This window comes from Rhipicephalus sanguineus, chromosome 1, assembly GCF_013339695.2.
Source record: "Rhipicephalus sanguineus isolate Rsan-2018 chromosome 1, BIME_Rsan_1.4, whole genome shotgun sequence".
Classification (NCBI taxonomy): Eukaryota; Metazoa; Arthropoda; class Arachnida; order Ixodida; family Ixodidae; genus Rhipicephalus; species Rhipicephalus sanguineus.
The window spans coordinates 183,693,626-183,708,121 of record NC_051176.1 but is presented as its reverse complement, the minus strand read 5'-3'; the positions used below and the strand labels follow the sequence as shown (position 1 = coordinate 183,708,121).

At 46.7% G+C, this 14,496-nt stretch overlaps 1 protein-coding gene across 1 annotated transcript in view; it reads right to left on the bottom strand.

Annotated features, from left to right (window-relative positions):
• Positions 1 to 11,367, bottom strand: part of LOC125757119 (endothelin-converting enzyme 2-like) — a 35,366-nt gene extending 23,999 nt beyond the window's left edge. The window contains exons 1-2 of the mRNA XM_049412261.1: positions 11,280 to 11,367; positions 6,068 to 6,178 (exon numbers count right to left, since the gene is read on the bottom strand). Coding sequence (XP_049268218.1) covers positions 6,068 to 6,178; positions 11,280 to 11,367 — 199 coding nt within the window. The remainder of the gene's footprint in view (positions 1 to 6,067; positions 6,179 to 11,279) is intronic.
• Between the last annotated feature and the right edge of the window lie 3,129 nt (positions 11,368 to 14,496).

Genomic DNA, 14,496 nt, shown 5'->3' with positions numbered 1-14,496 from the left:
TTGGTAGGCTGCTCTTGCGTTCGGGGGATCAGCAGAGTTTGATAATCGGGTCAAACACAAGCTGCGTTGGGTCGAACGCACGGGGCGCCACTAGTGTCGAAATTAAGATTATGCCAGACGCGGGCCATAATGCATCGTGGTCCGCGCTGCGTCTGCGTCGTCTCGCTGGCGACCCAAGACGCCTTGGGGACCCACGCTAGCTTTCGATTTTTTCGTCTTGGGTCAATGCGAGCGCAAGAGCCCAAGAGTGGCTTGGGTTCTGCGCATGCGCTCTGGCGGGTCGCAAACTTCTTGGGCCCCCCAAGCTCCTTGGGGTCCCAATTATCAAACTCTCTAGTGTCATTTCTGAAACAGCGCAAGAAACTTCGTCATCCTGCACAAAATGATTGCTGCTGTGCACAATTTATGCTTTAATCTCAGTTTATCGCACAGTTTATGCTTTAATCTTTAATATCCAGCAAAAGGCTCTTGCGTTTAGTCATTTCAGTAAAAACGTCGCACTTGTTTTCACACTCGCGGGGCTAGTTTTGGCTACTTTTACTGCTCTTGGCTCAAGTTGGCTACTTTTTGGCTAGTTTTCCAGATTGCTTGGTTATTTTTTGTCTTTTCGACCTGGCAACCCTGAACCACGCTTCGTGGGGATCACTTCGCACGTGCGTCGTTTGCAAAAGCGATCCCTGAACAACGCAACGAAGTCTCTGTAGCAGCCCTCACGTCGAAGCATAAAACGTGCTCGGCATTGAGCACTTCGTCGCCTTCTATGAGGCAGCGCATGCGTGAACCTGTCGCGGCTTCTAAGTGCGACATTATGCACTCGATCGTTAGCTGCTTCCTGAACAACTTCAATGTCATGGCAAATGAAGCGAGCAGGCAAATGGGAGCCACAAAAGAAAACGCACGCGGCAATGTCTCCGAGCGTTCCGTGCATACACGTATCACCGTATCGACAGCCGTATTGGATTCGTGGTGGTGCCCCAATAGTCGCTGAAAGTTGTGAATACTTCTATGGAGACACAATGCACTTTCGTGTTATAAACGATTTCTAGGAAAGAGGCAAGAGGAATCAACCATCATTTCTTTAACTCTCAAAAACGCTTAAGGACGTTATAAGGTGCACCCCGGAAACCTATTATCGAAATATTTTCAAAGACCTTATACGAGTGGAGATAATACGAGCGCAGTATTTACCTTACCAATCTCATATCAACGTTCTCCGTTCCTAAGGAGCGCATCGGCGCCCCGCCAATGATGTTGCGTCTCATTCCTATTGGGGTATGAGGCCTAGTGTAAGCAGGCGATAATTGGTTTCTCTCGGTCGTGCACTGTGCATATCAAAATTTGTAACGCATATATTTGATTGCTGTAGTTTATGCAGTTGCATTAAACTCTCTGTGCAAATCTGGCCGAAGTTGTCAGAGGCCGGCCCACTGTTGGGAGCACGCCTCTGTTCGAAAAGAGAGTTTTTAGTAAAAGGTCAACTTTACGCTCCGCTTGCGAACTCCAGGCACCGCGAACTACCAGAAAACTTGGCTGATACATTCAAAACTTCGTCTTCTATACGCGGAATGCGTTCGCTCATCAACTCCGAGGGGAAGTTAAGCGCCACGGGGTATTACAACTTCGGCCATGCAGGCGTAGTATTTGCAAGTACTGAGAGGAGCGGGCAGACATCGCGAATATAATGAAACCACTGCAAAAAGAAGTTGCATCTGGTTTGGCATTAGGAGTTCATTAACCAGCAAGGTGAGTGTACCGTTGCTGGTGCAACTGCCAGAATACCGTAGCGATTATTTCTGAGATGGCATAAACTAAACACACCTATAAATGTAGTTAAACGTCCCAAAGCGAGACATGGACTATATGAGACGCCATAGTGAAGAGTTCCAGATTAATTTCGACAATCCGAGGTTAGTTAAGGGGCACGCAGAACATAACATAGGAAAGCTTTTAATTCTACCCCAATTGTAATGTGGCCACAATGATAAATCGAAGTCAGGTCTTGGTGCTCAGTAGCAGAACACCACCGCCACCACATCCTGCGGCGGGCCAGTGAGCACCTACAACCGTAACTGCTCGATCCCGTTATCATCATTTGCCTTAACTAAATACCGACAAATTCCAAGTCACTTTCTGCGTTCATCGCAGAGAAGCACTGTTTAACCGCTGACAGCCTGTATCGAAAGCAATGTTGGTGTTCATTAAAAAGATGAATGCGCGACATAGAATTTGAAGTAAGCATCTAGTGCACATATGACAAGCAAGAATAACGGGATCCGAAGGGCCTCAATTTTTTTGTTATTCCCAACCATATGAAGCAACAGACAATGAAGCCAGAGTAGCATCTAAAAAGTAATACTTGAGCTTAAGCAAAAAAATTCGGCAGATCCCACGCGTTGTGGGAATCGGTTTCATGCGAAGCAGTCAGCGAGTACTTCTATGCTGTATTTTATGGCTTTGAGCCAAGCGTTACGAATTGGATCGACGTGCTATGGTAAGTGTAGCAGCTGCGTGCAGATCGTGGGTTACCAGGCACGTCGACAACACTGGCGTTTAAAGGGTAACTTATGGTGCGACGTAACGTCAGCCCTCACGTTAGAGTACATATGTCAGCATCATCAAAACTAAGTGCACTTTACGGTGCAATCATGTGAATATCATACGTAACTTTCGCTAATGTATTCCTCCAGAGTCGAGCAATGTTTCATTATCGCTTACGGAGTCATGGGAATACAAATGTAAGGTTTATTATACTGCTATAAAAGCGGAGCCAACACTGGAACCACAGACGTCAATCTGATACGACGCCTGTATCGTAGGAGTACATATGCACTGTTTATTAGTTCCTTGTCAAATTAGATAGCCAGCACCACAACCACAATTGACGTTGCACTGACATTACGCCTGCATGGACTGTTTTTCCAAACCAGTTTATAGACCTGGCGTGGCTCTGTGGTAGAATACCTGACTGCCACGCAGAATGCTTAGGTTCGATTCCTGCTGGGATCCTGATTTTTATTCTTTCCATTCGTCGTTCTTAACGCTTTCGCATTTAAATTACCAATGTCTGTTCTCGCCGTCCCTGGGTAGATATAAACTGCCAATCACCTGTGGCGCATACCGGTATACACCGCGGCCCGTGGTTAACAGGTATGTGCCACACGTGTGGGTTTGAAGGGTTCCACGACGTACGCGACAGGATTTTCACGTTATTCATGTCATGATCCGACAGTCATATTTGTCAAATTCTGTTACCCTCCCATGCCAATTTCGGTCTACACCAAGTTAAGGAGGCGATCATGAGAGCAACCAGACGTAGGCGGCTAGATAGATAGATAGATAGATAGATAGATAGATAGAAACGCTCAAGGTGCCAAAGATTCGCTAAACTGTGCTTCGCTGCCCCGCCACGGTGGTCTAGTGGTTATGGCGCTCGACTGCTGACCCGAAGGTCGCGGGATCGAATTCCGGCCGCGGCGGCTGCATTTTCGATGGAGGCGAAAATGTTTGAGGCCCGTGTACTTAGATTTAGGTGCACGTTAAAGAACCCCAGGTGGTCGAAATTTCCGGAGCCCTCCACTACGGCGTCTCTCATAATCATATGGTGGTTTTGGGACGTTAAACCCCACATATTATTAAGCTGTGCTTCGCATTTAATAGCGAAAAAAAAATCAAGTAAATATAATGCAAGGGAACGACGAGCTAAAACCGCTAAAACAGTAAAGCACACCCACATGCTAAAACAGCATGAGTGGTGTGCTTTACCAATTACCCTCAGATCACACGTGCAAGTTTGAATGCATGCTTCAGCGTGCAAAACGTTTGCGTGTTTTTACGGGCGCAATTATAAATTTCCGTGCGTAATTTTTTGCCTTGGGTTCCTTCCTGCGTATTTTTTTTTATCTTTACTTCGTGTGTCCTGCTTTTCCCTAAGTCAGTGTAATGTCGGTCTTCGACGTTCTCAAATTAGAGATGTAGCATTACTGGGAATATATTACGACTGGAGTGGCTGTTACGGAAGGCATGGCGGTGCTAGTTTTAGTATCTTCAGTGCACATTATTACAAATGTAAATGTAAACAAATGTTATTAACATTATTACAAATGCGACAAACGTAAATCATGCGATGCAAACAACAGGACACTTATGCACAAAATTGGCGTCCTTTTTTCTTGGTGCACTCGCGGCCATTTCGCTTCCTTGATATACTGGTTGTTTCAACAAATGTGTCCAAAGTTCTCAAAAATAAAAAAATGCGATATTTGTTCGATGCCTTCACAATTACTTCTTCTGTAGCCGCAGGCATCTTAAGATGGCTAAAGACGCCATTTGGGACAGTAATTAAGACAGGTAAATTAATTAACTTTTTAATTAGCAGAGTGACGCGGTTATGTCAAATAAGAGAACTGAAGTTCTTCATGCGAAGAACCCATCGCAGCTTTGAGATAAAGAAGAAGCGGCCTCTATTAATTATTTTGGCGTAATGAAATTCAACCAAGTTTATCGGGGAAACCGAAACCGAAGCACCGATGAGCGCTACAAGCAGACGACCAGAATGACGTCACTGTTCAAGACAACGATTACAGAGGTGTAGTTCTTACGCGTTCGTTAACGTATGTGTGTCATGCGTGCTATAATTGCAAGCGCAGCCCGCACACCCACACAACGAAGCCAGTTGATGGTCGATATAACGACGCTCACTCATTTTGGACGTCTCAGAAGAATATGGCAGTTGCGCTCTTCCGCGTTTCGGCTTCGTCGCTGAGTTGGGGTGAGTTTCATCACTTCGCAGTTATTACTAGAGGCCGCTTTTTCGGCACCTCAAGTTTGCAATGGGTTCTTCGCATGAAGGACTTCAAATCCCCCATTTGACATAACCGCCTAACTCCACTAATTAAAAAGCTAATTAATTTAACTGTCCTCATTACTGTCCCAAATGATGTCTTTAGCAATCTTAAGATGCCTGCAGCTACAGAAGAAGTAATTGTGAAGGCATCAAACAAATATCGCATTTCCCTAATTTTCTAGAATTTTGGACACATTTCTTGGAACACTCGGTATACCTATCGGTGCGGCGTGACATGACTGTATGACGAACATAAATGGCAGGTCATATCATGAAAATCATGACATGCATGTCATGTGCCACATGATGTATGCATGACACAGTCTTGGGGCGCTCGCGGCCGTTTCATTCTTTGGATATATACCAAAACTGGTATGGCATGATATGAGTGCGTGACAAACAAAGGTCATGCATTGTATATACCAGAATATACGTTTCATTAGGATGGTATTTGAATGCCTTGATTTGCCTCAAAGACGAACATTGCGGTGCACGCAGCTCCTCGCTGACTGCTTCGCGTTACATCGATTCCTGCAGTGAGTGGGATCTACCGGATTTTGTAGCGTTAGCTACACTTGCCTAGCCGGAGCCGATTTCGCGTGGATGGTCATGAGCCGTGCTGCGCATGCGTGAGGATCTGTGATGTCACACAGCTGGGTCACCGGAGCTGGCACCTCACGCGCTCTCCGACACCGCCGCGCGCGGCTCGCCGCTGCTGGTTTGCGCGTTGAGGAGGAGTGGCGTCGTAGGCGCGGCAGACACGCTGGCGCCGGCGCGCGCGCAGACTCCGTCACCGCTGCGCGCGGCTCGCCGCTGCTGGTCTGCGCCGCATTCGAGAGGAGTGACGTCATAGCCATAGACACAGTGGCGCCGGCGCGCGCGCAGCTATTCGCCTTCGCTGTGCAGTCGCCATCTGACACTGCGCTGGGGCCGCTTGACAGCGCCTCTGACTGGCGTTTGCGGGTGGGTAACGCCATGGAGAAGGAGAGCGCAAATGCTGCTCGACGGCGCAGAAAAGCCGAGAAGCTTATCTCATCGGATCCTGAAGTAGTTGCCTAGCAATTAGCCGTTCAGCGTATGAAGAATGAACAAAAGAAGGCTAATAATCCTAGACAATCTGGAAAGCTAAGAATATTCAGCTGAACCTTTGCTAACGCTAAGTATATCCTGACATAGCCGAGCTAAGCCACTGCAATTCTTTTTGCTTCACTACGAGAAACTCACCTGTGTCCACTTGACCCTTGGTGTACTCCGATATTTTCTTTACCGGGACCGTTTCCGATTCTAGCAGACTCCTGAAGTCTAACCCAACAGATTCCGCCATGTGCATAGTAGCTGCGTAGAGAAGTGTGCGGTCGCATTATGCTGTGCAACACAAGCAGTCGGTATTTTAGTGCATAGGTATCTTCGTGACTTTCGCCTTGTCTACCTTGTGACCTGTCTACCATATAAATGCGCATTTATATGTATTCGTGAATCGATGAAATACTCAGTTCGAGCCATCGCGATTATCAAGATGCTTATGCTCAGAGCCATGTTCGTTATCTAAATGTCATTCACATCTGCATGATCCCTACCGTGCACTGGAGTAGCCAGGAAAGAGGTGGGGGTTTCAAAGCTCCTCCAGAAATTCTTCAATTTTGCATGTGTGTACCGTATATACACGCACACATACAAACGCACGCACAAACATGCATAAAGAGGTAACCTCTCCCTCACCCCCCCCCCCCTCCAAAAAAGAGATAGATCTAAGTATTCGTCTTTCTTTGAGCCTCTGTCGTGTGTGAGGATATGTTACGTCAGTTTACAACATAATGAAGCGCGCACTTGAAACTGGAAGAATCATTAGCGCGACTGTTAACTCAAGCACAGGCGTGGAGGCACCTTTACAACCGCCAAGAAAGAGGTGTACGCGGGATGTTGAAATATGAGTGCAAGCGAAAAAGGCGACACACCTGACGTTATAGTTACTATTGCTTCATAGTAATAGCACCTTGCCGATGGCTAAATAGCCATGATTGGCGAAATAGTTTATCTTGTAAAGCATGGCTATTTGCGCCCACACACAGAAAAAAAAAAGACCCTGCTTATTATGCGGGCTACGACATTTAACAAAGTTAATAATGTTGCGCCCGGCTTAATGCACCTGCGCTGCATCTCGACGAGTTTATTTTTTCTTCTTTCAATGCATAAAGTTCGATGCCCTGCAAGGCGAGCTGCGCGCAGGTAACTGCATTAAAAACATTACCTCCCTTTCTTGTTCTGACCCTGGGCAACCCAATTTCTCCGACGCTCTTAAGGTACCTGATCGAATGCCTCCGTCACGTACACCATTGCTATGAGTTTCATTTATAGAGCATGCTTTGTGATGAAAGTCAAGGACGCGAAACAAAAAACGGACATCAAATAAACGCATATATACGTATGCAAACGCGCAAATAAACGCACCGAAGCTGCGTAATACGCTACAGAAACAGTGACTACCGTTTAGCGCTCTCTAACAAAAGTTCATATTCTTTTCACATCCCGCTCAAAAGCTTCCCGGAAATTCAGGGAAACCACGTTACTGCGAAGTTCCCTTGCGATTTACCAGAATCCCTCCGACTAATCATCATCATCATTATCAGCCTGACTGCGCCCACTACAGGGCAAAGGCATCTCCCATGTTTCTCCAATCAACCCGGTCCTGTGCTTGCTGCTGCAACATTATACCAGCAAAATTCTTAATCTAATCTGCCCGCCTAACCTCCTACCTCCCCCCTCGCGCGCTTGCCTTCTCTTGGAATCCAGACTATTACTCTTACTGACCAGCGGTTATCTTGCCTACGCGCTACATGCGCTGCCCATGCCCATTTGTTCATCTTGATTTCGACTAAGACAGGGGTCCTTGCAGGGGTCTTAAACACGCGTACCTTCGCCAGCGGCCCGGCCCATACTTTTTTTTAATGTATTCGTATGTTCATGGGCTACACAGACGTAACTGGTTTCAAGCATCTTTTTAGTGGGGCGCCCCATGCGGTCACCGTGTGTTAAAACATAACCGTGAAAAAAAAACTATATTTCAGAATCCACGTCCACATTTTAGTAAGATCGGTATCGATATATTGTTTGAATCCTGACGACAAATCTCCCTCAGAAATGACCCATATATGAGATATGGGAAGGGCGCCCTTCTTTAAATGGCAACGTTAGCTGGCATTTTGTACAATCTACCCCCCCCCCCCCCTCTCCCACTTTTACCCTCTTTCCTGTACTGGCCCTTGCGGGACTAAAATTCGTGACTGCGGCCCACAGGGTGAGGTGAGTTTGAGACACCTGGACTAAGATGTCTTTCACACCCGTTTGTTCGCTGACCCACTCTGCTCTCTTCTTGTCCCTTAAGGTTACATCCACCCGCCACGGTGGTCTAGTGGTTATGGCGCTCGACTGCTGACCCTCAGGTCGCGGGATTGAATCCTGGCCGCAGCGGCCGCATTTTCGATGGAGGCGAAAATGCTTGGGGCACGTGTACTTCGATTTAGGTGCACGTTAAAGAACACCAGATGGTCAAAATTTCCGGAGCCCTTCACTACGGCGTCTCTCAAAGTCAAATCGTGGTTTTGGGACGTTAAAGCCCAACGATTATTAAGGTTACGCCTATCATTCTCCTTTACATGGTTCGCTGCGCTGTCCTCAATTTACTAAAACGCGTTCTTCGACTAGTTGGTGCATGGTCTGACAAAAATTCGGAGGCACAAAGAAACGAGAAAAAACCCTGTAACTTCTTGTCCTCCGTCCTTTGTGCCTCGGAATTTTTGTCCTTTCTCAACTTAAGTTGAACCCTCTTTGTGAGCCTCCAGGTTTGTGCTCCGTAGGCAAGTACAGGCAATGCGTTAATACATTGAGCTGGGCTGACTGAACCCTTCCATGTTATTAGCGAACATGCACAAGGAATGCAGAGAAAGACACGGGACAACCGCTAGACCTCAAGTGATTCCTAATGACATGAAAGACAGAATATATAGATTTCATTGCGCACACGCAGGCGCCACGTCGCAGACAAAGTTCGTCAAAAGGAAATTCACCGCCGCCTATCTGTACCGCCCGCTCACGCGTGGGTTTTGCTTGCTTATATTGTTCAATTCTTTTTTTGACAATACAATGGACGGAATGCTGACACATGCGTCACCCACCCTGTGAATTTCGAGAGCCTCTACTATCTCCCTTTCTCTTTGTTGCCCTCCAACGCGCATCACCGAGGTAGCGTCATATGCCGGGATACAACCTTCGCACTTTTTTCAGTGCATGGCCAATAAACCACCCCCCGCTAGTGATTAAACAGCCGTACGATGCTCACTGAGCCGTTCATTAACGCAGCTGCCTGTCTGGCCCATATACACTTTGCCGCAGGCAAGTGGAACGGAGTGCACTCCTGTTCTATAAGCTGTAAACTTGGATTGGAGTTTCTTAAAACACCAATTCAAGTTCACAGCTTATAGAACAGGAGCCGTGTGCTCCGTCGCACTTGCCTGCGGCAAAGTTTATATAAGGCAGCCGGGTAGATGCGTTAATGAACGCCTCAGGGAGCATCGTACGGCTGTTTAATCACTAGCGGGGGGTGGTTTATTGGCCATGCACTGAAAAAAGTGCGAAGGTTGTATCCCGGCATATGACGCTACCTCGGTGATGCGCGTTGGAGGGCAACAAGGAGAAAGGGAGATAGTAGAGGCCAGAGGCGTAGACAGCAAATTTTTTCGGGGGGTTTCAACCATACTTTATGTTCGTGCGTGCGTTTGTATGGGTGCGTGTATATATAAACAAGCAAAATTGAAAATTTTCGAGGGGGGGGGGGGGTGAACCCCCCTATCCCGCCCTGGCTGCGCCCCTAGTACAGGCTCTCGAAATTTACAGCGCGGCTGACGCATGTGTCAGCCCTTGTCAGCAAAGGAATTGGACTATCTAAGCAAGCAAAAACCACGCGTGAGCGGGTGGTACAGATTGGCGGCAGTGGATTTCCTTTTGACGAACTTTGTCTGTGGCGTGGCACCTGCGTGTGCGCAATGAAATCTATATATTCTGTCCTTCATGTCGATTAAGAATCACTTGAGGTCTAGCGGTTGTCCTGTGTCTTCTTCTGTAGTTCTTGTGCGTGTTCGCTAGTAATATGGAAGCATTAAGTACACGTAAGGTACAGCTGTTACATACGTTTCTCTTGAGGGATAAGGGTAAACTACCATTCATGATTTGAGGATGCTTGCAAAATGCGCTCCACCCTATTCTTATTCTTCTAGTTACTTCAGTCTCATGGTTTGGCTCTGCATGCGGCCAATACCTGTATATTAATATATAACATTTGGGGTTTAACGTCCCAAAACCACGATATGATTATGAGGGACGCCCTAGTGAAGGGCTCCGGAAATTTCGACCCCCTGGGGTTCTTGAACGTGCACCTAAATCTAAGTACACGGGCGTCGTAACAACTAGACCGCCGTGGTGGGGCGGTCAATACCCGTCCTAAGTAGACGTATTCCTTTACCATTTTCAGTGCCTCGCTACCTATCGCGAAGCGCTGCTCCCTTCCGAGACTGTTGAACATTACTTTGGTTTTCTGCATATTAATCCAACCGATCGTTGGCCTCTATACATACAACAACCCGACCAGGACGACCCGTCTTCCTTAATCCGCTTCTCTGCTCCATGTGGGCCTGGCAGCACGGCCGCCATGTACTTTTTATGCCACTGCTATTCACTTACTAACCCGTTCCTGCGTCTACCTTTATCTTTCGACCATGAACTGGCCGTGGCTTTGTCTGTTGTATAGTTTCATACACGCACGTCCTATATACGTACACGTTCCCGCACAGAGGTTCTCAGCTTTACTTCCTGCTCCTTGGTCGTGCATCAGCGAAGTGTGCGAGCATTTAGTCGTCGCGATCATAGCAGTTTAGTAGAAGCAGACTCAGTTTATACGAGCATGTTTCGTTCAGGCACCTTTCGGTGCAATTAACAAACGGAGAAAAACTTCGGAGCCACAATGCTTCGCCTACCTGAAATTAATTGTTGCTGATTTCATATCCTGGTCAGAACGTCTCAGAGAATATAATGTTAATCATTTGACTATGCTGTTTGAAATAAATCCGTGTAAATCAGAAAATTTCCAACTTTCAGCGTTCCAATGCGAACGCGCTAATTGCTAGAAAATTATTTGGGGAAGTACTAATTAATTGCTTTATCAGCTATCTATGTCTGTTTAATTTATACTAACGTCTTAGCACTGCGGCAGGCCAATCAAGAACGTTGGCGTTCCGTTAGTGAACACAAACTATGATGTGCACCTGCTTCTCTCGCTCCAAAGCGAATTCCGAGAAAACAGAACGCCGCTCGTGAAGAATCAAGGAAGGGCATAGCCGAGGTGGAAAAGTTATGGATATTATTACAGTAAAGGTGCAGCACGTACCAGCATTTTCCAGCTCTGCAAGTTTAGGAACATAATCCTCAGCTTCTTGCTTAGAGCTGAAGACCCCGATTGATTCAAGCCGGCTCATGTAGTATTCCGCCAGACTGTTTTCTTCAACCAGAGTTTTCCTTTCCTTGTGCCAGAGAATTTCTTCCGAAGCGACTGAAATCTGAATAATTTGTCCGAGGTTGACATTTTTCTGCTATTAGATAGGCAACACACAGAACGTAATCGTATTATAATAGCCGTGAACACCGAAGTAAATAAGCGTACATACCGTTTCAGTTGCATAAATCAGTATCGAATGAATAATCCTGCGCGATTTCCAGAGCGATTAGAGTTCTATGACTGTATACTGGCCTTTGAGCACTTCTGTTTACGTTAATGAAATCGATGAGAGAAGTGATTGATGCCGCTGTTTCGGCAGATGGACCAGTATTGTAAAGAAGCAACCTCCTACGTTAGAATGCTTCGTAATAGAATATTTTAGCTAATCCTAGTGCTGTACATATCACTACCGAAGGCTGCCGGCAGTAGTAAATGACACGAAAGAAAAGCTTTGCGAGTACGTGCTCTGACTTTATATGGCCAGAAAACGTCCACCTGAAAGGCACCACGAAATCACCCATGCTGATGTAAAGCACTGTAAAAGCTTGCGCCACATAACCGTCAGGTCGATATCTCATTCTCTAGAGCCTTGAACGACGCACGTTATTTTTAAGCCTTACGTAGAAAACTCTCGTATGAACGAATACTTTTCGCGTAACAATCGCCGCGCACGGGCTCACTGCTCAGTATGGCTGCCACTTGTGCGGCGCAAACTGTCGGCAAACTGACAGCGCGAATTCAACGCTCTTTAAATGCATGGTTTGTGGCCCAGAAATGACGAATATACGATGGGGAAAGAAAAGACACGTCATTTCGTGCACCGTGCGGCGTAAACCTTATTGTCTGACCACCATCTCACATTTGCACTCGTCAGAGACGGTATATATATAACAGTTCACGGTGTTATCGGCTTTCCTAACAGTACGTGCATAGGCGTGCGCACGGGGAGGGGGGGGTGCAGGGGGGGGCGGCCGTTTTCCCTAGTCACCTAAGAAGAGGGGGGCGCAAAGTCTGCCCCTTACATTGACTTAATGGGGAAGAGGGGCACCGCAATGAACATCCCCCCCCCCCCCCCCCCACCCGGAAGGGGAACCCTGAGCACGCCTATAAGTACGTGCACCACACGTTTGGACTCCTTCCGAAATGCGGGGTTCAACCAAGGCTCGCCGCACAGATGCGTATGCTACATGCGCAGCGCTTTTCAGTCTTTATCTGGATGGAGAGGTGTGTGTAGGAGGGCATCGATGCGCTTCCGTGTTGCAGATCAGGTGCCAAGTTTCCGCCGAAAGACGTGCCTTGCAACAAAAAATATGGCTTCCCGTAATGCCAAACAGGGGCGTAGCCAAGGGGGGTGTTTGGGGGGTTCAAACCCCTCCCTCCCCGAAATTTTTTTTAGTTTTGCTTGCGTATATAGGCATGCACACATACAAACGCACGCACGAACATACATAAAGTATGGTTGAACCCCCCCCCTCCCCCGAAAAAAATTTCTGGCTACGCCCCTGATGCCAAAGCACCAGCGCCTGCATTCACCGAGCAGTTCGTTCACTGGAGCTGTTTGATAAAAAATGATAAATAAATACATCATAGCGAGTGCCTTAGTAGCTAACGCAGTCAAGTAGTGAGAAAGGGTCTTTACGAAGGAACATCTCCGGGGATTCGGCCCCTTTGCTATCATATCCCTAGGATGCAATTAGTTGTCTTCTTTCAATCCTGTGTTTTCTGCGGCTAAAACACACAGAGCTTAAATTCAAGTACCAAAATACCATTGTGATAGAACGTGAAACATGCTAAAACTGTGTTCCTCTTCATTTTACACGAAGCCGATTAGTCCTTAACTTCATAGGTTCAAAAGCAGCACTGAGGTTGTGGTACAGACGTCGTACTTGAGGGCTTCGGATTAAGTCTTACAACCTTGCTTTCTTTAACGCGAGTCTAGAGGTAAGTACACGGGCGCTATTGTAACAGCCTTTATCCACTTTAATGCTGCCGCTGACAGTGCAAGCCTAATCCATGACCTTTTGCTCAACAGCGGAACGTCGAAGCCACTAAATGGGGCGGTTGCCGCAAAAGTTGAAATTGTTAGAGGCACGATGAACCGTTTCAAAGGAAAAATACTGGGCAAGTTTTTCATTTTGTGGCCATGCGCTTTGGAGTTGCTTTTCGAGCTCTGCCTATGATGTGAACGATTGGTATAAAAAGTATTGTGATCACTTATGAACGTAAGTGCTTTCCTCTCAAAAGTGAGTAGCAGCCTTCCAGAGGTCTTTTAGGATGTCGGTGAAGAAATTTCTGTAATGATCTTTTATATCGGCGGTTCTCAAGCAGGATGCCAAAATTTTTGTCTAAAAGCTAGCAATGTCCATACGGTCCTGTAAAGCCTATTTTTCAAGTTATATATTTACGGCAAACCTTGACTGGTTGCTAAGGTTTAGTGGGTTAAAACTTCAAAGTGACGAGAACCAATACTTTTCCTGAAAGCAATCTTTGTTGCGCTTAAAACTAATAATTCGCCTTTTATTTATTTGACACTTACTGCATTCTAAGTGTATTTTAATAACTGCTGTAATCCTTGCACCCTAAGCACCATCTACATTAACGGTGCATCTTGAGCCTCTGGGGTTTTCCCTGAAGCTTCATGCTAATCACTTTTACTGATACTACAAACCTTGAATCCTGAAGCATTGCCTGTCCGTTAACCTATTCCCAGATCAATTACGACAACATATCGGTTGCCCAATATGTCTCACAACGTCCTCGACGCATTAGCTTTGCGCGGCATATGTAGCTTTGATTTACATGTTACACATTTGGTAACAGCAGCCTATTCCCATTCGCGGGAGCGAATACTGGCTGCGGCGGCTGCATTTTCGCTGGAGGCGAAAATGCTTGAGGCCCGTGTACTTAGACTCAGGTGCACGTTAAAGGACCCCAGGGGGTCGAAATTTCCGGAGCCCTCCCCTACGGCGTCCCTTATATTCATATCGTGGTTTTGGGACGTCAAGCCCCAACAATTATTGTTATTGGCATATCCCCAGCGGCCCATGCAGCTTCGACGAGCCACAAAATAAATAATGCATTCGCCACCCGAATATGCATCATCACCAAG